The 24,152-nt window shown below is 46.5% G+C and overlaps 1 protein-coding gene across 3 annotated transcripts in view; it reads right to left on the bottom strand.

Moving 5' to 3' along the window:
- The window catches only part of LOC144101260 (fatty acid synthase-like), a 118,069-nt gene that overhangs the window by 76,095 nt on the left and 17,822 nt on the right, over positions 1 to 24,152 (bottom strand). For 2 of the 3 annotated variants that reach the window (XM_077634352.1, XM_077634354.1), the window contains exons 3-4: positions 23,017 to 23,343; positions 21,106 to 21,306 (exon numbers count right to left, since the gene is read on the bottom strand). In XM_077634352.1, coding sequence (XP_077490478.1) covers positions 21,106 to 21,306; positions 23,017 to 23,343 — 528 coding nt within the window. Of the gene's footprint in view, positions 1 to 6,880; positions 7,273 to 8,487; positions 8,591 to 10,621; positions 10,895 to 12,742; positions 12,947 to 14,422; positions 14,653 to 15,874; positions 16,065 to 16,833; positions 17,221 to 17,817; positions 18,120 to 19,919; positions 20,154 to 20,279; positions 20,403 to 21,105; positions 21,307 to 23,016; positions 23,344 to 24,152 lie in introns of those variants that run through there. The other variant, XM_077634353.1, reaches the window with a different exon arrangement.

Raw genomic sequence — 24,152 nt, 5'->3', positions numbered from 1 at the left:
GGTGGCTCGCACAAGTCCGCCGCGGTGGCTCAGTGGTTAGGGCGCTCGGCTACTGATCCGGGGTTCCCGGGCTCGAACCCGACCGCGGCGGCTGCGATTTTATGAAGGCAAAACCCTAAGGCGCCCGCGTGCTGTGCGATGCCAGTGCACTTTAAAGATCCCAAGGTGGTCAAAATTATTCCGGAGCCCTCCACTACGACACTTCTTTCTTTTTTCACTCCCTCCTTTGTCCCTTCCCCTACGGCGCGGTTCAGGTGTCCAACGATATATGAGATAGATACTGCGCCATTTCCTTTCCCCCAAAACCAATTATTATTATTATTAGCTGTGGTAAGCGCATAATGGTAGTGGAAGTCAGTGCGCTTTCTCATGAAAAAAAGTGTTTCTTCGTTTCGGATTGAGAAAGCATGGTTACATTAGAAGGGAACAGCGTGCTCCGTTTACTTATGTACGCAACTGTACGACGGTTTACTATGTCGGGATATACTTCTTGCACTGTTTTCGGTAGCGCCCTCCGCAGAACCTTCCGCAGCAGTCACTACCACAGTTGAAGCAGTTGTGTGGCCAATATAAATTAAGTTTGGTTTGATACGAGCTTTTCAAGGCAATTTTTTTAAAGACTTGCGATAGTGTGGAGTATTTCTTGAAACAAAACCTAGCTGCATTGCTTTATTGGCAGAATTGCGGCTATTAACTTTCCGTTCTCTGCCCCTTCTGTAACCCCCGTACCGCATGAGACCTACCTGCGCTCTTAGAAGACATGACGGATGAGGGTGAATTTCCAAGTGAGCTCAACTATACTAGGGTACAACTCAAGAACGCAGCGACTTTGCACCGTCAAGGGATCCTCTTCCAGCCAGTGCCGTCGGCCAATTCTCCTGGCCCGTGCTAGCGTGACAATGCCGGGAGCGGCACCACAACGAAAAGAGGGAACTGTCCCTGATCTCAGAGAGGAGGGATTATCCCCTTTCATCTACCACTCCCTGATTTGTCACACTAGTACTGTCATCAGAATCAGCCGACGCCACTGGCTGGAAGGGGTTCCTTTGAAGGGGGAAAGCACGCTGCACTCTTAAGTTGTATCCGACTGTAGTGTTCTAGCTGGATGATATGCTTACTGACCACCGTGTGAAGGTGCCTTTTATTCGGCGTACGTGAACCAGTACTCTTCTTTCGCCTTTATTAAGCATGGAAGCGTCGTGCCTTTTCCGGTGGTGGCATGCAACAAAGTGGCGACGACTGCCCCGTTTGCAAAGATTCTTCCAGGAGGGTCTTCATTTACCCTCCTGCCAATAAGCTTACGTTGACAATAAGCTTACGTTCTGCTTATTCAGTGCCGTCATGAGCATGCGATAGAGTTATTCTTCCTCACACAGTTGTTTACATCACCTCCGCTCTGTTTCTGCGGTTCCGCCAAATGAAAAAGCTGTGCCACATCGGCTCGTACTCGCGACAGAAAAGTAAGAGTTTCGCAGACAACATCGCAGAACACGCTGAAATATGGCGCAGAACAAATTTTGTGTTAAACGCGCTCCAAATACCGCGCTGAAAGGTCGAAACCGAAGGCATCTTTGAAGCGCTGGCATCGTGAAACTTTTTTGTATTAATTATCGCTAGGAAGAAATTCGAATGGCAGTGAGTTATATGAACTTATAAACTCTGAAATTATCTGGATCCTGTTGACAACGCCCCGCGTGAGCATTTAATGGTTACTGCGTAGCTTCTCACGCAGAATGGCCTCTGATTGGCTGCGTTTCTGGAAGCGTTAACATTAGTTTGTCGGCCGTTAACGACTTCCGGCAATGTATGAGTACAAAGCAACGATCATGCAGCAATGTTTTGCCTTTCGTTTCTAAACAGCGAACATTAAACACGGGAACCTCCGCGGCTGAATGCGACGTAAATTGGCCACTGCCCTGCTCATCAAGAATCTTTCATGCGCAATGCTCATCTTCACGGTTCTGCACCCTCATATTATGGTTGTTGGCGCCGCGGATATCGTGACGTCACCGGTTCACTTCCGAAGTGCGGAAAATGGGGCAGTAACCGGTGCTCCGTGCGAACGCATTAGAGTCCTCCAATCTCCTGGCGGCTTATGAAACAAGCACAAGTAATCCGCGGAATTTTCGTGAGTTTTGTCGCAGAAATGCAGGCTTGGCCTCCACACCGAAATTTCTCAATACGTCTGGTGATTTTGTTTTAGTTCATTGGCTCGTAATGTACCGCTGGAACTTAACGATGAACGGGAAGCAAGTCTATGGTCAAGACATGCTTACACGGTTCAGTTACCGTGGGCCAGCTTGTACGTCAGAGACGATGGATACTGCGAAAACAAAATGCTGCGAGACCAAAGCAACAAGGAATGTGTGCCAAAAACTGCAGCGCCTATTCTTCAGGCAAAGCACTGTGTTAGGTAAATCAAATCGCCATCATGTCACAAGGTGGCGATTTGATTTTTTTTATTTTGATACAGCGATCTACAACAAGATCATAACAGGGCGGCTATACACATCAAACATACAAGCATATAAATAGACTCAAATTCTTAACATCTGCTGGAAGTTGTCAAATATCAGTGAAGAATTCTCGGTAGCAACTCGCTGTTATGGTTATTCCAGTCAGTATTAGGTCTTGGAAAAAAATGAATATTTAAAACAGTTATTCCGTGCGTCCAAAGGGGTTAATGTTAGAACATTCCTTCATTTTGTGTTATAACCTGAGGAATGGGCTAAAATTGGGCAGTATTCACCTTATAATGACTGTTTACGAGCTGGAAGAGAAATTTTAATCAGAAGACACGATTGTTCGCAGTCACTGGGCATAATCCACTGCTCGCTGACAAGGTGTACAGCCGTATGAAATAAAACAAACCTAGGTACCTTATGCTGCATTCGTTCCCGTTAATTAATATTGGTTAAAAGGAAAGAGTCCCACATAATTACGGCATATTCCACAAAGGGGTGGATAAGGGAATTGTAGGCTAAAAGAGGCACACTAGGCGTTGATGACTTCAGTGAGCGCTCAAGAAAACTGCTTACGCAGAGAATATGCTACGACAGTATGTATGTATTTCGTCGACGAAAGATGGCTATTTACCCGCATATATCTATTCCAGAAAGCGACCAGGTTTTGTGGCGCAGATTTCAAACGGCCACAGTCTCTAGCTCTTTCTTTCCTTCTCTCAGTTATAACCCGCGGTAAAACCTCTCCTCACTGCCACTTGTGTCCTAGCACCAGAGCCGACTTTAGTCACACCTTTCTGACCTGCCCGAACAAATCCAGTCCCTCGTGGCAAAGGTCAGGACACCAGGAGCCATGGGAGGCTGCTCTGCGCAGCTCGCTGTCGGAGATGTAGCTTCTGACAGTGGGCTGGGCCGAAGGGGTCGCCCGAGCACAAAAGTGCTCGGCCATCTAGAGCGGCCCGAAGGCCCGTCGTCGTCCTGATTCCTCTGCCCCCCCCCACCCCCCCCGCCCCCCTCACTTGGTTCTTTCCTGAATCATTACAGTTGTTACCAACCTACCTACCTACAGATTCAAAAATTTGTACTGTGTTACTTCAGACAATGATATGTTGTCAGCATGATGCACAAATGAAGAGGCCCGTCCCTGTGTGTAATATTCAAAGGCTTTTTTTTCAGAATTAATAGACATTAGAAACGGCCTTCGTCAGGTCGTTATTTAGACGCATCTGATCGTCGACTTCTGCCGCCCCTGCTACGCTTGCCTTCTCTTGGAATCCACTCCGTTGGCCTTAAGGGCCAGCGGTTATTTTGCCATCGCATTACATGCCCTGCCCAAATCCATTTCTTCCTCTTGATTTCGACTAGGATGTCATTACCCGCGTTTGTGGGCGCAGCTGGCAAAGGACAGGGTTAATTGGAGAGGCATGGGAGAGGCCTTTGCCCTGCAGTGGGTGTTGTAAGGCAGCTGCTGCTGCTGATGACGATGATGATCATCAACTGGAGAGACCTCTTCGTATAAAATACAGTCGTCTGCGTAAAGCTTCACGTGGGCTGAAAAGCCATCCACAATGTCAGAAATAAATAGCCCAAACAAAACTTATCTCAAAATGAGTCTCTGGGTGGGGTGTCAGACTAAATCTGGGCACGGGTAGAAGTGTTGTTTAATGGGACGAATTGGTAGGCTGTGATCATTGGGTTTGGCCGTTTTTATTAATCCTAATTTGTGCATTATTTGTTATCACATACCTCGTCGTATGTTTTTCGAAGTGTCATGATTATAGCGTCTGTTTGTTTACCTCCATTCATAGACTGTGCGAAGTCGCACACTCGTCTTCCAAAACCTTTGATTCTTACTGTCATGCCATCGACCTCTTCTTCAAAAGTACCCTGTTTTGCGAGAATGTCACAGACAGACGAGGTCAGGGTGTTCTGACAAAAAATAAGCTGCTAGAGCATTTTCTTTTCTGACACGTCTAGTCCTGGTTCTTATTCGATATCACCACAATTAAAAAGATCCTCTTGGAAAGTAAATGTCGCTAACACATTCCTTATACGCAGTGGGCTGAGCAGCGGGAACAAAAAAAAATTGGTTGTTGCTACGATAGCAATAGGCAGATAAGTATTCCCTAACATGCTCAATGAAGCAAATTGGGTTGCTGAGTACTGTGCCTGATGTGCTGCTGTCAAGTGCAAGTGGCGATGGAAACATCATTTTATGGGTGACAGTGTCGCCGTGATGTGTCGTTTCAAAAGATGGCACAGTCGTAGAAACGGTGACGGAAGGCATAATGAGGTCGCTGATCAAGCAAAGATCGCCACGTGCTGAAAGCTTGGAATGAAGTACTTACTCTCAGCTTACCGGAAACGAGAAGCTATAATTCGCTTTTAACAAGCGGTAGGCGCAGAGTTTAACTCCTGTTTTATTTCTTTGACAATGCACTGCGCAATTACGAGCTACATATCGCAGTTGAAAGGAAGACACAATCTGTGCAGAGTTAGCGATAGCAGGCGAGATACTTGAGGCACACAACATGACGCCAGGTAAGCACGGAGTATGTGTGAATTCCTCGTCTCCGCCCCCCATCGGCACATAAAGCGAAGCGCGAAGTGACCGCTTGTGCAGAAACACAGCAAACGTTGCAGGCATATCTTAATAGAGAAAAACCTGCTTCCTTCACTGGGAATCCTCCACTGTTGCATTTCTGTCTAGCACCGCACTTCTACCAATGCTATAAGCACGTATCACTGTTAACCCTGTTGTGCAGCCGTGTGTGTTCGCTCCTCGGTGGATTTGCGATAAACCATATAAATTATTTCGGAGTGCACTACTTCTTTTCGTCTTGATTGCCCATCCATCCGTCCGACTTGCATTCGAGCATCCTCGGAGAGACCGGGACGGCGCCATAAAAGTGGATATATTCAGTTTTACAATGAAGCTACTTCCTGCTAGTGCACTCAAGAATAGGTACGCCCCATTAACTTCTCGTTCAGACGTCGATGGATCGTTTCGGTTGCACGCTGATTCTGAAGAAGGAAGCGTTCCTCAAAAATTTCGAAGTATAGAACCGAACGCGGAGTTGTCGAGCGGTACTTGATAGCAAAAAAAAAAATTTTCTAACTCCGAATCGACCCCCAAGAAGCCGAACGCGATCGTGTTCAAAGTAAGTTAGCCTTTCTTCACAACACCACAAGCACCGTTACGCTACCTACGAATAATCTTGGAGCCTTTTCCTTTTTACACAAACCAACTGCTGACTCTACTGAGAAGCTCCTCTACCTTGACAGCCACTTCAAGAACCCTGTCATATGACTCGGCGCGCCAACCACGGAGCAGTTGCAACTTTTCACATGTCATGACTGCAGCGCATCTGGCACTGCGCCAACCGCTCATCCCCCTTGACAACTGATGAGCGGTGTCTCCCTGTCGTTAGTTGATTGTGGTGTGACGTCACGAACTCTGTTGACCGATCCTGAATTTGTGGCACAACGCGCACGGGTTTTCCTTCAGAACGTCCGTTTTAATGTTGTCGCCTTAAAAAAAATCTGGTCTGACAGCGCAGCTTGAATGCTTCTTAATTTTAAAGATTAATTCTTGGATGGGTGCGACATCACGTGGAATTCATTAGAAGCAGATATTAGAACGAAGGCTGCATCGAAATAAACGTTCTTAATGGCGGTATTCTAGGGGCCGTGCCTTTTTTCGCATCCTTGCCATTGTTCGAACTGAAACATTTATTTTCGTTAAGCCACAGAGTCAGGTTTTGTAGGACCTGAAGCAGCATACGGCATGAAAAATAAAAGAACGTTCGCAGACTCCGGTAGCCGACAGCTGTTTCAACAGCTGCTGAAACCACTTGGCTACCGCCACCCGCTGATAGTCGGGGAAAAACATGGTGCTGGTACAGCGGGAGGCGCACTATAGGAAGTAATATTGCGCGGAAAAAAATTATTGCACTACTGTCACGTGAACCAACTGTCTGCAATGCCTAAAGATATGAAGGGCCTTGCATAGCATATCATATCCTCTATTGCGACGGGGATGCGAGGCAGGCCTGCAATACTTGTTTCTATGAGAGCATGCATCTGGTAAATGTCTGCTTCCGGTAGTGCATGCACCTAGCAGTGTATAACGCTCACATCTTTATGGGGACGTAAAGAGAGTAAAGAGTTTGCTGACTGAATTCAATCTTGCAGTCAATCAGCAATGCTTAGGTTGTTCATCACCCATTAAGCGTTCATTGCGAAGTATTCAGATCGTGACGGCATCTAGGAGCGTTTAACGATATACCATAGTATGATAAAGTGTTTCTGTGCCCCGAAAAGCGTACGAGACTGGCCGCCCTTTGTCGTCCTTGAAACCATGCATAGTAATCGCTTATTTATTCGCCGCCGCAAAAAAGCAGAGGCTGCGTGGTTACCGTACAATCTGCTTATTGGCCGCCTTTATTGCATGTGAGATGTAACAATGGTGTGCATTAGCAATAAAAACTCCAGTTCTCCGATGCCCTCATCATCGCAGTCTCAGCAAACGTCACAAGAATTGATGAGAGTTATTTCAAGGAAGGCAGGGTGCGTGGCGATGTTCGTGGAACCTGAGCTTGTTCCCTGCTTTTTCAGGCTGCCTGGCGGGTACCGGTGCGGCCACTGATCTCTAGCAACGCGTTAATAGTGCATCGCTGGACCTCCTGCATGCACAGCACGACTCCACAGAATCGCTCGATCGCGTGCAAAACTTCGACGCCCATCCCGGAGTCCATGCCAAGGTCCACGAGACTGATGGTAGGGTTTATCGACGACGGGTCCTCGAAGCCTGCGGTACGTCAACGAAAAACAATAATTTATTAAATGCCGCAAACTGAGGCTTCTGCAAAGAGACAACGAAAAATCGTCTGTGCTGTAAACTGCATTCCATTTAACAGAAATGGATTAGAAAATGCCTGTCCCGCAGTCGACGCTTTAGAGAATTTTTTTCTTGCGGCCCCATTTTTCTAAAACAATTAAATCGAGGCAGTTTTCTTGTTTTAACACTAAGTACTTTGTACAGTGAATGCTGTATTGAGTTTTGCGTTGCTGTAATAAAGAACACCACTGCGAGGGTAGAACAGGGAAGATTAGCATAAGAGTACGTGGTTAGAGAGCATTGAACCGAACATTAATGCCTGCAGAATTATCTGCGAGTAGCCGCATTTTCTAGCTTGAGTGAAATAATCCTCATTCATTTTTCTTCTTGGGCCGGTTGGTGCATATCGATCTTTTAAAAAGTTTAGAGCAAATAGGGAGAGGCCACGAGAAAGACGGCATCCATACTTTGTCGTGGTTTGTCCCTGATTGCGCTAGGACGTTTTATAGGATCGATTAATTAAATAACAATGCCTAGTGCTTCTACACTACCAAAGCAGCGCTGAGTCTGGCGTATTCGATACCTACACGAGGAGCTTACCAATTATTTATCCCGTCTGTTTTATTTTGTTGTCTACCAAGAGTAGATTGGTTTCCAAGCCTCTCTGGCAGTCGCTCGGCGCCCACTTTTCTCATTTCACATCTATCGGGCTTTTATTTCGTATGATGTTCAGTTCTGGGCTATTCTAGCCGTCATAAGGTCGACGCTGACGGCGCAACGACTAAGGAACGAGGTAAGATCTAATGCATTGTAAACATTACTCAATTTGTACAGGCGATATATTCATCTTGCACAGACCACAAGCAAACAGAGCAGCTAGGGCAGATTGGGCAGGATCCGCCATAACCATAACCAGGCCATAACCAGGTGGTGCCTACTTGTATTGCAAATTTCATGCGGCAAACATAGGATGACCTAAAAAATTGGGCAACTCAGTTTACATGGCATAGGTGGTTGAGGGTGGTTAAGGATAAGTTCGCGGGTGATCAGCGACGAACAACGCCTGGTGATTCGTCTTTATCGCCTTCTTACAATGCCCACTGTGGACGGCGCTGCGGACTCCGACGACGGAGCGAAAAAAGCTGAGGATGGAGCTAAGAATACTCTGAAACAGCTGGTACGTACCAAGAATGCGTGCCACGGAATGGAGAAGCGCTTCCTCGGGATTATTTTCAGACGTGGAGTCTTCGTCTACCTCTTGGACATCATTACGAATGGCAGTTTCACTCTGAAAGAAAGCACAAGCATGCACTTGCAGCCATAAAGAAAAGCCTTTTACACTGTGAGGCGGATATCCACCACCTGTTGTGGGTTTGCCCGGCGCTGAAGCCGACGAGAATTCGGCACCTGGTGGCGGTGGGTCTCTCGCCAGACAATCCGGATTCCTATATTGCCTGGACACAGGGTCCATATCATCGTTCACTACTTGATTTCATTAGATCATCCCACCTTTTTTCATTTATTTAAGCATCTTCCTCATCTCTCATTTCATAACCTCTATGCCCTGAGGCAATAAACATCGCTTGAAAAAGAAAAAAAAAAGCCTTTTAATGCGGAAGCATTTCTTGTCTCATGAGTGGCGTGTACAGAACCTGTTGAGTGTGGTGAACTTTCAATCATTCATTATAGAGAGAGTTAATAGAACAGTTCGATAAATAATTATGTAATAGCATGAACGAATATATAAAGCACCAAAACGGTGTATTGAGTATTAATTGACTGAGCGAAATAATTAATCACCCATTTAATATACCATTTGGTGGTTATGATTAGTTGATTTATTCAATTAGTCGACAAATAATTGATAATTTATCTAATTGATGAATTAGTTAATGACTGAAATAAATAAATAACAATTCGTGTTAATCATAATCAATTAAGCCACCAACAAACAATTGACGTAATGGTTTCAATTCATTCCATTATTGAATCACCTCACGCATTCATCGGTAATTAAGTCGAATTGAATAAAACATTAATGAATAAATTAATTATTGCTTTCATATCCTTACTAGACGCTCTGGCAACTGGACCCACGTCATCGGATATGGCATAACCGGGGTTAGGGCGAACACGCGACTTACAAACGGCAAAGCCATAAAGAAACGAACACGCAGCAACATAATCGGCAGCAGTAAGAGAAATGTTTTCGCATTACTGCACCTAAGCAGACAGCTTAGGATTGCCTGCAGAGTTTAAGTCGTCCAGATACAAAAACTAAAAACATTTCTCGAGAGAAAATGATGCTGCAGGAATCTCTTAGAGACTTCGACTTGTTACCAAGTTTCTTCTCTACTCTTCTGCATGCGCTTTGTTTGTTCTTTTATTTTATCTACAATTCGTACACTTTCTTTGTTTAACGAAATAAATAAGCCACTTCCACACGCACCCTGTGCACCTGATCACATTGAATAGGCTTCCTGGTTTTGGGATCGCTTGAGAAGGCAGAAATAGAGGTTTGGTCGAAAAACCCCTGTGTGGTTGTCCGTGGAAGATGCATGCTCTTGGCAACACATTTAGGTTAGCTACAACCACGTGAATAGGGGGTAGCCAGGAACACACAAAGGCATGAAGGGCTTGAGCGCAAGTGATTCCTGATAAGTAAAAAAAAAGAGAAGGAATACTTTTGTATACAGAAGTAAAATTAATTTCAGGCAAAATAGCGATATATATATATATATATATATATATATATATATATATATATATATATATATATATATATATATATATATATATATATATATATATATATATATATATATATATATATATATTAGCTGTTTTCTTTATAAAATACATTTGCTTCTTATTTTTTGCTTATTGCGCTGCGCTTATCACTTATCAGCAGCATATCGGAATCAACGCGGTGGACTATAATCTTGCATTCAAAACTTAAGAAGACTAGTCGCTCTGGAGCACGGACTGTTGGGCGAGTTGGTGCATTGCAAACACGTACAAGCGCACAAAAAAATCTGATTAGGAAAGTGGTTGTATCATGCGTCAGCGCACCATCTGGTGCACTGACAGGCAAAGAAATTAATTTTCTGATTGTGGCCAACTGAGGTCGGTAGCGCGGTCAGATGACGTCATGCAGCAAGGTCGATTTAATGTGTGTTTCTGTCAATAAAGTTTTCGGTTGGAAGCAAGCGCCCGTGGTGTCTCAGTCTCCTACTTCGTGTCTTTTTGCGCTTGTACGTGTTTGCAGTCGCTCTGTTAGACGAGCCCAGAGTTCTACTTGCGGTTCGGCAATACCCACAAAGAGGTCGCGTCCCTCCGGCAAGGTAATGCAGTCCTTCCATCCGACGACACCCCAGCGCTGTGAATGGTCCCAGGCTACCAGGTGGCCGATGCTTGGAGTGCCCCGGGGCACGGGCCAAGGAACCGGTGGGTACAGTGGCGAAAGGTCCATCTGAACGCCCAGGGTGTGCAGCTTTCCCAGGGAGCTCAGGAAGAAGGACAGGTTGTCCACGTTGCGTTTCATGAGGCCCACGACACTGGCCCGAGCGCCTGTACCGCGTCCTAGGACAGACTGTAGACAGACAGGGTGGCAGTCCAAATAAAGGCCGTGAGAAGCAATATAATCTTCAATGAATAATGCTATCAACAATGCTTGTGCCGCGATTACTTGGTACACGTCACCCTTAAAGCCAGGACTAAGAGCCTACCATCATTGGTTTCCGCTATCCAAAGCTTGGGTGACCAACACAGAACTGCGAAATAATGAACCGGGTAAAATGACATCACGGACTGTAGGATCGTATTTTCCGCAGTTCTTTTCGGGGTGCGCGTCTTCTCCTTTATTAATTTTGCGTACCTTTGTGACGTCACTACGGAGAGCCTGGCAGCGATGCCTGACGCCAGTTTCGGCAACAAAAGGCGCGAGCTATAGACGACAGATAGCAAAAAATGACTCAAGAAAATAGGTACACAGGTGTGGCGGCCGCATTTTCTAAGGATCGTTTTCTGGGTTCAATCTTTTACCTTTCTGTATTCGGTTACTGGCATTTGTAACATCACGGCTCGTGGATACGAATAACTCAGTCATCGACTCTGCTATCTGAGCGGTGGCTGACCGATCGTAGGAAAGAAAAAAGAAAGGATTGCAATAGTCATTGCCACAGTAGTCGCTTTCTATTTTCAGCGCAACGCGTTCAAAACGCCTTGCAAATATCCTCGAACTAGTCAACTAAAGTTGGAAAGTAATCAAAAACTTGACTTATTTTGTGCGAGTTCAGTGCTCACAACCGTAAGAAAATCTACATAAAGTATGGAATAAGCAACCGGGGCTGCCGTCCTGAAGATTTTTGACATCCCCCAGGCCAGTTTCTGTGCTGTTGAACCTCGGCCTCTTCCAATTTGTACCGTTGCCGTATGTATGTTAACAAAGCGGATCGAAGATGAAAAAAATATCTGTATTGCACTTGAAATGCCGCATTTGAGGGGTGGTCAAGTGCAGACCACGCAAGAAATTATTTCGTAGTCTGACGATTTTCGCGTTCATGATCGCAGTGAAGAATGACATCATCAGGTAAACTGGTAGATCTCCATGGCACTTCTTTACAAACTCAGCCGCCTATACAATTCCGTCCCGCGGCAGCAGAGTTTCGGTAAAAATGCGACCGAGAGTCATGCGAACTGAGAATTTTGTGCTCGTAATAAAGCCGAAATCTTGCTGAAGGTTATTTAAAAAATGAGCAGATAATGCGTTCGTCTTTTCACGGGCCTGAGAAAGCGTTCTTGCATTTTTCTAAAACAGAAAACATGATACTGAAAAAAAAAACAGCGCACACAATACAGGGACGAAGAAAGGAAACGACAACACGAGCGCTTCGTCGCTGTATAGTGTGCGCTGATTTTTCAGTGTGAGTACATACCAACTCGCCCAGTCTTCTACTTTGAGAAAACATGACTTTGTCAGTTACGTGGATAACAAGAAATTCGTCGGATGCTTTCAATGTGCATAACAATTCAGAACAACGAAAGCCTAATTTAAACCACAAATTTAAGCGTTCCACGAAATTTAGATGCGCAACACTCTTTTACAAGTCACGGCGTCCAGCGTCATCAAAGTTTTATGGAACATCAAACCAATTCCAACAAAAATTGCTTCTCTACTAGTAGTTATTTGCCAATCGTAAAGAAAAATTTAGCAATCAGAGGAGAAGTGTCCGGGAAATCATCACACACTAGCCAACGAATTTGATCAGCAGGAATCGCTGGATAATATCCTCTAATGATTACACATAACTATGTATGCAGTTAGAACAATGTTAGGTATATTCAAGGCAACTCCACGGTACACAACTGCTAGATTCACAAAACCTGTCCGATCATTAAAGAATGACTAAGCGCCTACTATGATTAAGGCGAACACTACCTGCAGCAGACAATGGGGCGCAATCTCCACCACGATGGCGTCCGGTGGCACATGCCGCAGGGCCTCACAGAAGAGCACTGGATTCAGGAAGTTGTTGACGAAGTAGTCGGGTGAGCACTGGTTGACGGCGGGCTCTTTCCAGCGACTCTCTGGTACCGACGAACTCACCCAACGCTTGGTGCGAGGCTTAGCTTCTGGAAGTACCTGTGGCACGGTTAAGCAAGCATTGTGCACCAAGTGGAGGTGCCGATTATCACCTGCTTCTCAGGTTATCGGCAATTCCAACTGATTACATCATTGATTGCCCGCATTGAGGAAGCTTCTGCGCCTGACCATGCCCAAGAGCTCTTCAGGCTCCTGAACATGGCATCAACCGCTTTTAAGCGCTTGAACATAACTGTCTTAACCTCCTAACTCAGAAGCCATGGTTGTCCTTTTTGCTAAATGATTCATGGTATTTTGATCTTATACATTTTTATGTGGCAGAGTTTAAAAAAGAGGAGTGATTTTCTCCTGAACTTACAAGCGTGCAAGATATATCAATAGTTTTAACTAATAATAATAATAATAATAATAATAATAATAATAATAATAATTGGTATGTTGGGAAATGAAATGGTGCAGTATCTGTCTAATATATCGTTGGACACGTGAACCGCGCCGTAAGGGAAGGAATAAAGGAGGGAGTGAAAGAAGGAAGAAAGAGGTGCCGTAGTGGAGGGCTCCGGAATTGTTTTTGGCGCAACATGGCATGCGCAATAGAACACGTTCCAGGGCAAGTTGTGCGCTTCATCTACTTAAGCTATGGCATGTGCAGAAGATGGTGGTCACGTGCTCCATCCCAGTGGCCAAATTTCATCCTCACCAGGTGGCAGTAATTGCCGTGACTCATTCAGCATTTTGAGTGAGGTTTGTTTGCTTTGGTTTATGAGGGTTTAACGTCCCAAAGCGAATCGGGGCTATGAGAAACACCGCAGTGAAGGGCTCCGGGAATTTCGACCACCTAAGGTTCTTGAACGTGCACTGACATCGCACAGTACACGAGCCTCTAGAATTTCGCCCCCATCGAAATTCGATCACCGCGGCCGGGATTGAACCCGCATCTTTCGAGTCAGCAACCCAGCGCCATAACCACTGAGCCAACGCGACGGCGGAGTGAGGTTTGTGATGACTTGTAAGATATTGGCAAACGGGATTGCCCACAGGGAACCGTTACCAGCCCTGGCCGAGTTACAAAACAACAAACTCAATGCTTTTTTGGTTATATTTTGTTACCGCTACAGATAATGCAACCAGTACCTGCTCCATACTAGGTGTATGCTTTAGTAATGCGTTACTGGTGCAATGGCTCTGGGAGAACTTGGTCAATGAAAGCAATGAAATCTCGCATTCTTATCGACAATAATGTCTTCTAGAATTTGCCTATAGTCGAAGGATTTTCAGAAGATCGCTGATTAGATAACGGCATTCGTGAAGTTAGATACAGTCCCAACTAATGTTCACCTTGCTGAAGTTTTACCTGCATCAAGGCGAAAGGTCGAGTTAGTTGGCGAAAACAGTCTCCTCGAAGATGAAGCAGCGTGGAAACATAAGAAAGCAGTTAACAAGGAACACAAGCGTGTGTACTGCGTTGTATAACACGTAATGCTAAAGCGCTGATGTGAGAGTTTACGTTTTTACCTTTTTGTACTCTTCTCTTAAAGCCGGAGCCACGCTGCTTATCAGCTTGCTGTGGAAAGCCACGCCCATGCTGTCCACCTTCCGGGCGAACACGTTCTCAGCTGTGAGCTCTTCGACGAGCTTGGCCACGGCCTGGGCTGGTCCGGACACGGTGACCGAGTCCACCGCGTTGTGACACGCAGGTTGCACTCCGTCGGAACACCGCTTCTGAGCCTCTACCCATGATAGCCCTGCAACCAAGATCTTAGTTTGAGACCCTCGCGCACTAACAGCCCGAAGGCCGTGTATCGGGCACCGCCTTAGTTCTGCCATAGGCGCCTCAGTTTCGCAGGTTATTGCAGAATGGACTCTGGTGTCATTGCCAGATCACTACACACGGGAGTGTAGTTGGGCTGAGGTGATGATCTGAAACTTGCCTGAATATCTCAATATATGCGCATCAGCTGTGGTGCCTTACAGAGCACTGAAGGCGTAACCTAAAGGATTGTTAAATTTATGCGAACGTTCTGGGCCGCATATGCATGTTGAGGACAAGAGTTGCTTTTCAACGGGAGTACACATATGGTGAATTAGTCATTATGGATAAAAAACTGCTTTTCGGTAGTTTATTACGTCACTGTCTACAGTACGGTCGTTGGATTCCATTCCTAGTGCGTATAAGAAGCGAGTCTAAATACTACAGTAAGCTTTCAAACACTACTTCAAGCTGTGGTTTCTGCTGGGACTCGGTGTGAAGCCGTATTATTAGAAATCAGCAGAGCTAAGCTTACTGGCTTAGCTCATTAATAAGCGAAATGAGATTAGCATTAACGCCCAAGTGGTCTCGAGCGGCAGGCCAGTTTTGGCATACCAGAGACGACTGCCTTGTTTGTCGTTGGCGACACACTTCACGGCTTCGACTGCACGACCACTGATCCCCACGATGCAGAAGCTATTGTTGCTGCAACGCCGCATTCTCACGGTCCCGCGCAGAGTCCATGGCAAGCCCATTGGTAGAAAACGGTGGTCTGACCGCTAGAACACGTCGAAAACGTAGAGCAACAGCTGCACGGAAATTCTCCGGTCAGATTTTCTCGTTGCAATCTGTCCAAAACGAGGCTGCGGGCCGAAAACCGCGAAGGGCTTGCCACCTGCCTTGGCCTACTTTTCCGCCCCGCACAACTGGCTCTGGCGCCAACCTTCCTTTCATCCTCTCTCGTTGAGGCCGCCAATCAGCGGTGTTGGAGCGGACTCCGCTGCACCACTGCAGGCGATGCTAGCGCTCCTAGCGGTGGCCAGCTGTAATAGGAGGCTTGCCTCCTCTCCCGCGCGGCGGCTCCTCGTTCATGGGAGTACGAAGTAGATTTGTCCGTGCGATAGCGTATGGAAGCTGATTCCACGGCGAAGTACTGCTTTAAATTGCTAAACTAAGGTTAAAACAGTTTTCACTGTAAAAGGAGAAATGGCACTCACCAACAGCCGCCATAGCTCCCTCAGGAAGGTTGGCCAGCTCAACACAGCGACCTCGCCAGTAAGCGAACACCATTGCTTGCTCGGTGGTGAGACACCCATCAGCGTATGCACAGCCAATCTCTCCGAACGAGTGACCCACGATGCCGTCAGGCTGGATGCCTATAGCACGAAGTACTTCCACTAGCGCCACCTGGAGATAGTAAAAAGAATTCTAAGGTCGATTACGATACCCCTAATGCGAAATTTTTGCTTAGACCTGTAGGTGTCTCAGGCTCTGTAGGGTCATTATTTTGTTTCGCTGGGTCGTCGGCACGTCTAACGACGATGACACGTCGTCGATGGCGACCACATTTCGAAAAAATAAGACATCATAGCTTCCTTCTTTCTTTCATTTCATCCTCATCATGATCTTTTAATTTCACCTATAACGTTTCTCACGGCACTTCCTATTTGTTTGAATGTTATGCGTTCCCTCAACTGCACCGCAAGCTTTTTCAGTATCCCCTTAGTTTTCGCAGTGGACACCAGTGCACCAATAATAAACCGTCGTCACATGTCCTACTCTATACAGGCCTTTTTTAAATTGGTTTTTGGGGACAGGAAATGGCGCAGTATCTGTCTCATATATCATTGGACACCTGAACCGCGCCGTAAGGGAAGGGATAAAGGATGGACGCAGAGAAGAAAGGAAGAATGAGGTGCCGTAGTGTAGGGCTCCGGAATAATTTCGACCACCTGGGGATCTTTAACGTGCACTGACATCGCACAGCACACGGGCGCCTTAGCGTTTTTCCTCCATAAAAACGCAGCCGCCGCGGTCGGGTTCGAACCCGGGAACTCAGGATCAGTAACTAAGCGCCCTAACCACTGAGCCACCGCGGCGGGATATGCAGGCTTCCAGCACCAGCATTTGGAACTTTTCGCGTGTTATTTAACAACGAAACTCAAAAATGACGCACCTGAATCGCCCCGATGCATACAAAAGTGGTCGCCATAGTCTGACTGCCGGTTTCCTCGCTGGTAACAAGCTTTATAAGGTCAATGCCGAACTCCCGGACCACGTCGTGGCATCTCTGGATTGCCCTGGCAAACAGATCGAACTGCATCATCTGCTGGGCCATGGCACTCCACTGGCAGCCCAAGCCCGTGAAGGCGAACCACAGTGTCCGCTTGTCGGATGATGTCTGCTCGACGTCTTTAACCACCTTCCTGTTGGACTCGTCCACGGGTACCAGGGCGTAGCCACGGTACGGCAATTGCTTCAAGCTGGGCTGGCCCACTTTGTTGAGGAGGGCGTAGGCGGAGTCGGGGTACGGTCCTTCGGATACCAGACGGTCCAGTGATCTCTGCAATGGTAGTGAATAATAATAATACAGTGATCTCTGCAATGGTAGTGAATAATAATAATAATAATAATAATAATAATAATAATAATAATAATAATAATAATAATAATAATAATAATAATTGTTTTTTTGGGAAAGGAAATGGCGCAGTATCTTCTGTCTCATATATTGTTGGACACCTGAACCGCGCCGTAAGGGAAGGGATAAAGGAGGGAGTGAAAGAAGGAAGAGAGAGAGAGGTGCCGTAGTGGAGGGCTCCGCAATAATTTCGACCACCTGGGGATTTTTAACGTGCACTGACATCGCACAGCACACGGGCGCCTTAGCGTTTAGCGGGTTCGAACCCGGGAACTCCGGATCATGTTCAAGGTTTGAGGGAAATACCTTCCTTCTAGTTTCTTCTGTTTCCAGTAGCGTTTGAAGAACTGTATGGAAACCAGAAATCTCTACCACAAAGACAATTTCGGTGCCTCGGAAGACTAAGCATGCATAGAAGGCATACGATTGCTCCTGACAGGTGCTTACTGTCCACCACCTTTGCAATTTCCCACTTGGCGAATCGTGTTTAAAGAAGTGGTATACAATTAACGAACAAACCGTCAGAGATTTCTTGCTCCTTCCGGCCATTAGGACGAGCCTGGGAAGTTCTGGTTTCTCCCGAGAAAGATCGTCCACGTGAGGCCCGGGGTTGCTCTCCAAGATGGCGTGCACATTACTTCCTCCTCTGCCACATGCGTTAACACTGGCAAGGCTACCCCGGAACGGTGCGACCTTTGTGACGACTTCGACGCTGCCGTCAAACAGCGCAGGGATGTTGGGGTTAGGAACGTTGAAGTGCAGGTTACCGGCAATCTGGCCGGTCTCCATGGCGAAGATCACTTTGGCCACAGCGCTGATCCCTGCAAGCAATGTTGCGCAAAGGTTAATTCTGTAAAGGGACTTTGAGGAGAGACTTAAGTCGGCTTCTATCGCTTGATTCCCATGTTCTAAGATCAATTCGCTCATTCTACAAAGGCGCAACGAATGTAGTAAAATAAGGTACCGTCCTTGCCAAATTAACGAGACAACGAGGTTTGCTTGTCAGTCGTCTATTGGAGCACTTACCGAATCCCTAAAGAAAAACGTTATGAAAGGCGAGACAAAGGCCCTTCTTACATTACTTAGATATAAAGTTTCAGGGGTGGAATGAGTGATCCACTAAACTACTGAGCAGCAAACCCTCCTGTTCGTAACGCTTGGCAAAGGCGACGCGTAGATTGGCACTATGAGGCATTTTAAAAATATAGTTTCAGTCACGCCAGTACTTAAGAAATCCAGATCCTTTATGCCAGGCCACGCCGGCATCAACTTGCAGGAGGCGATCACAGTCTATTCTCTCGTCGTCATTAATAGCGTCACTAAACTGACCTTACGGGTCGGGAAAACTTTCTTTTCTCAAATTCGGAATTCCCAGCACTGAATTGGATTTCGCTACGTCTTGGCGAATTTCTGTGATGCGCAAAGCCGCGCTCCGCTGCGACTGGGAGCTGAAAGTATTTCATCATATAAAGCTACAGTATTCGGCGTATTGGAGAGGCCAACAGTCATTGGCAATGAGCAGATGACATTTGGTCGTTTTATAGATGTGTTGTTGATCGGACGCAGAACTGTTTAGTTGGAGGGTAATTTAATAGGAAGTAGAAAAAAAAAACACACACCGCGAACGAGATACAAGCCAAACACGTCCGCATAACGCGTACCGTGGTCCTATCGACTGTGTTACGGCAGCTGCTGTCAAACTTTCAACATTGAAGTGAACATCTGTTGCATGTATGTTAACTTAGAGGGCGTTCACCAGCACCACCTCCGACCACAGAGGTGTTCTACGTGTAGGGTGGCCAGGCTGTGTACTAATGTCAACTAAACGTGTCAAATGTGCAGCTGTAAAGTCCTGCGGCCGCCTTATGCCGAATTGAAGAATATAGAAGCCGCATGACTGCATTCCCATGGCATCAACCACGCTCGAATAATGCAAGCGCATCACTGGATGGAAATGCTGCCGCCGCGACCTTGAGAAGATCCCGCGTTCTTGGCTCAACAACGAAATGCCTTGCCCCCCATGCCACCGCCGGCGAGGCTATCGCATTCTCATAAGATTACATATAAACAACGCGGGCTCTTTTATTAGTACTATTCCCGTTTAAGAACCGTGTGTGCATTACACTAGCGCCATCATTCTAGAAAATGCCCAATAACTTCCCTTGCCTTCTTCCTACGAAATGGCATTTGCGTGTCGGAAATTTCTCCCCATTTCCTCTGAGTTGGGCACTCGATTGGCCTTTGGAAAACAATAGACAAAAATGAAGTCAGAGTTGGCGCTCATGCAGTCTAGCCGTCTTATAGTACCATGTTTATGGGCTAGGCCACTTTGTTCTAACATATCGAGCTTGTTATGAGCAGCGGTGCTGTTAAGCTGTGCAACATAGGGCGTTGATTTGTGTCCCAGTAAATGCTTAATAATATACTTGCCAGCTCAGAGTTATGACATAACGGTTCCGAACGCGAATGTCAGTGCTGTGAACCTCTTCATCCCTGTATCATCAAATAAATCTGAATTCTTCGACATGCATGTTAGTGCACGACCTTCGTGCCTGGGGCTCTGCAGTAGCCGGCTAAGCATGCTATAATGCATAATCACGCTCGTGAACCTGAGTTCTCACCTGCTGCGCCTTCGGAGTGACCCATGTTGGTCTTGACGGCCCCAACCATGATAGGCCTTTCGCGACCTGGTTGATGAAAAACCTCGCTGATAGCGGCCATCTCCTGGCGGTCGCCAGACTGTGTGCCCGTGCCGTGCGATTCGATGTAGGACACATCCCGAACGTCCACTCTCGCCTCGGCGTAAACTTCTTGCATAAGATCCACCTGCGCTTCGCGGGACGGAAATGCGGGGCCTGCAAGCGAACGTGAAAGAATTGACATGCAAGTTCTAGGTGTCACAGAGTGCCGTGCACCCCAGGGTCTTCCCCGGCAGCGGTGCTCACAACGCCGCTATTTTGTCCTGTCAAAATGAGGCTCACCTTCTATCTTGTATCCATCCTCGTTGGATTTGATATGAACCAACCTCGCGTAGACACGGCGGGCTTGGGATGCGCGCTGCAGAAACAAAGCTCCGACGAGTTCACTCCGTGCATACCCGTCGGCTGCGTAAAGAAGCCCAAAGTTCGTCACTATGGGGGTCTTTGAGTTTACGAAGAACCTCATTACGAGTTCAACAGAATGTTCTTAAAATCTGATTCGATCGTACATCAGAGGGAATGTTCTTTCTAACTGTCTTTTAAGGCCCACTCTCGCGCAGTATGAAGTTTTGTAATTCAGCTTTTTATTCCCAGCTATTTTCGTAAGTACCTTCGTTCCTCCTCTCATTTTTAGGGGTACGCAGACAACAAGAGTTTTCCTTGTTAGGCACAGATACCTGCTTTTGCTGAAGCTGACCTCTTACTTCTACCTTTGTTGCAGGCTCATGTTTCCTCAACTCTCTTTCATCCGAAAGATGAAAAAGGCAATATATTCGCGCACTATTCATTACGAACACCTTAGAATATTTATAGTAGCGAAGAAATAGGCCTTCGTCGCTGTCACTGCAATCTCTCAGTTACAGTAGCCAGGCACGAACATAACATGCCGTTGTGCCTTGTGAATAATTCAAACTTGAGTAACAACGAATTCAGAGAAAAAAATCCCAGTCAATTTTCTGCTCCGCATATGAACTTTTCATTACATCGCGTTTTAATTTTCTACATATTTGAAGCGTTCTCTTTTGCGCTATTTACTTTCGCATGGATGAATTTACCTTATCACGCAGAAGGAATGACACCGCGGAGAGACCGACGTTGCAACACTTACCCTCAGCGTCGAATGTTCTGCATTTTCCTCTTGTGGACAATGTGCCAAGGCGCACAAACATCAGCGTCGTGGTGGGGCTGAGAAGGACGTTAGCGCCACCTACGATGGCTGCCTCGCACTGCCCCGTTCGCAGTGCCAGCACGGCTTGGTTGAGTGCCGTCATGCTCGATGAACAGGCCGTGATGACGGTCAAGCTGGGCCCTAAACGAAGCAGCAGAAATCTTCACTGATTATCTGAGGCGCTCTGGGTAATACAAACTGCAGGGCCTTTGGCGCGTTTGTTTGAGTATAAGTGTAGTTTTAGTGTTCTTCTCATGATGATGATGATGGTGATGAATTTTTATGGCGCAAGGGCATCTGTGGCCAAAGAGCGCCATGACTCAAGGTGTTCTTACTCGAGGTGGGGCCAAAGACCCACTTCCAATGCATTTCACCTTAAAGAAGCCGAGCACGAGGCACGGGAAAGCTTGTACCAATTGTTTCACCGGTGGGCACCGGCGACATTGGGGATCACCCCGCACCTTCCGCATGCGAGGCGGATGCTCAAACGACTAGGCCACCGCTGCTGTATTGTTCTTCTCATGCCTTCGACAAAATTTTGCAGGTTTGGTGTATTTCTGAAAACAGTCCGCCACACCAGGCCGTGTCCAGGAAGACATTTAATCTTTCTGGCATTGGAAGTTCGCTTTTCCCTACCTGCTTAGGCTGCAGAGGCGGATCTAGCTTTACGTCTTACTCAAAAGTATTTCCGGGCTTAAAAAGTTTTGCAGCAAAACTGCCACTGTTAATGACTGCTGAACGAGATAATATTTCAAAACTAGTAATGCGGACTTATTTTAGGCTGCCATAGTTTATTATCTCTTGTTCATGGCTCCAAGAACGACTAATATCTACAGCATGAATAGGATTGAACATCACCAGCTTATCTCTTTAATAGCAGCGTGAAAAATAATTAGGTCAGCCCAATAAAAATACAAAAGGAAAACAATATTTAACTTCGAGGGAGCACTTCAAGGCAGGAAACTGTGATTAGTTCATAAATTGGCGGCTGGTCGATCATGATCACCGATACCAACGCTCCAACACTTTGAAGCCCGGGCCCGTGAGACCATGTACCTTGTTTTTAAAAAGTAATCAGGCACTGGGTTTTATTCTCAGCCTTATACTGGAGCATTGACGCCACCGAAAAATATCAAAATTATTTGAAACGTCATCTGAAGCGTTCTCCTTAACTTACACACATTTGGGGCCTACAAGGTGCAATAAGTGCGTCACTTCGGGGCTAAAAAACAATCCTCGATAACTAGTTACTTGTGGCAAAGAGAGTACATAAAAGTTGCCAGCTCTGTTCCACAAGTTGCAGTGCGTAACAATTTGGCAAACGGCTTCACAAAACGTTTTAGCGCCCTCAAATTACACCCTGACGAGAATCTACCTATTCATGGATGCAAAGCTCACGTTAAAATTTTACGCGCACGAGCATGCTTAAGTTAACTGTTTCCGTATTCGGTTGGAGTGGTTAGCTAAGTTTACAATGAACAATAAAATAGCGCTCAACTATAATGCTGCGATGCGTGACTGCAATACTGTGCCGAGCATCGATAAGGAAGCGAATTAATGCATAGGAACACCTAGTTATATTATTTGTTGGCAATGTCACAACAATAAAAGTTTTCGAAGCCTTTAACGGAAGTGACCTCACTTAAGATCTGTTCACCTAACTTTTCTCTAGAAAATTGGAATTATGCATTCTGATCACGGTCCTTCCGTCCGGCCCCAATGAGAATTTTATGACCGACGCCACATTTTTCTCCCGATGAGGATGTCAGCGCTTTCACACTAAAAAAAAATGGTTTTCATGAGATGGCGACGGGACTAAGAAATGCTCGCTCGTCAAAATGACTGACGTACCTCGAAAATCGAAGCAGTATGACAGTCGGTTCGAGAACGAACAGAAGGTTGTCCCAAGCCGCACGTAGCCGTCGGCCTTATCGGGGTCGGCGTAAAGAGCGCTGCCCATCTCGTTGGCGATGCTGCCGACGAACACTCCGACCTTCTTCCCTCGCAAGGTCGCGGGGTCGTAGCCTGCGTCCACGATGGCTTCGTAGGTCGTCTCCAGGAGCAGCCGTAGCTGAGGGTCCATCACATCCGCCTGCCTTGGCGGCGTGCTGAAGAACTGGGCGTCGAAACGCGTGAGGTCACGGATGGTACCCATGTGTCCTGGAAGCCCCAGAAGACCTGCAAAGAATTATAATCACTTAGCATGGAGGCAGGGGTAAATTATTCTTCATTAGTAAACACTCGCCGCGGTGGCTCAGTAGTTACGGCGCTCGGCTGCTGACCCGAAAGACGCGGGTTCGATCCCGGCCTCGGTGGCGGAATTTCTAGGAAGGCGAAATTCTAGTGGCCCGTGCACTGTGCGATGTCATTGCACGTTAAAGAACCCCAGGTGGTCAAAATTTCCGGAGCCCTTCACTACGGCGTCCCTCATAGCCTGAATCGCTTTGGGACGTTAAACCTCAATAAACCAAACCAATCTTCATTGGTAAACTTATGCCTCGTTAGTACTTGGCCTCACATTATGGCGACGGTTCTGGGTTGTCAGTTTTCGCCATTTGTGAGGTCAGCTTGTTCACCACTTGTCACGTCACGTCACTCTGGTGCTATGCGCTTTTGTGCCCACGTAATTACATGAACCACCACCTTCAGCAATCACAAACCGAAAGTTAAGATAAATTTCGCCTCGTAATAGATTTGAGTGTCGAATGCCGATGAGCATGATGCCACGCATGCTATACGGAAGACGAAACAATTTAAGACGTAATGACCTATTGGCCTCGTTTTTTAGCAAGACTTTACGTACCGTCCCTAGTATCAATGACTACCAACGTTCACTAATGGAAGGCTCGAAAGGTAACCCAGCATTACAGAATACCAGATAAACGAGGGGCACTCCCTAACCGCCACTGTCTCATACTGTTTTCGGCACTACCTAGTGTAACGAAGTGTGTAACTTCTTAATGGCTTGTGCTTTCTCTACACTAGAA

Source organism: Amblyomma americanum, chromosome 8 (genome assembly GCF_052857255.1).
Source record: "Amblyomma americanum isolate KBUSLIRL-KWMA chromosome 8, ASM5285725v1, whole genome shotgun sequence".
In the NCBI taxonomy this organism is placed as follows: Eukaryota; Metazoa; Arthropoda; class Arachnida; order Ixodida; family Ixodidae; genus Amblyomma; species Amblyomma americanum.
Note: the sequence above shows the minus strand (reverse complement) of the source record. Positions and strands in the feature narration are given on the sequence as shown.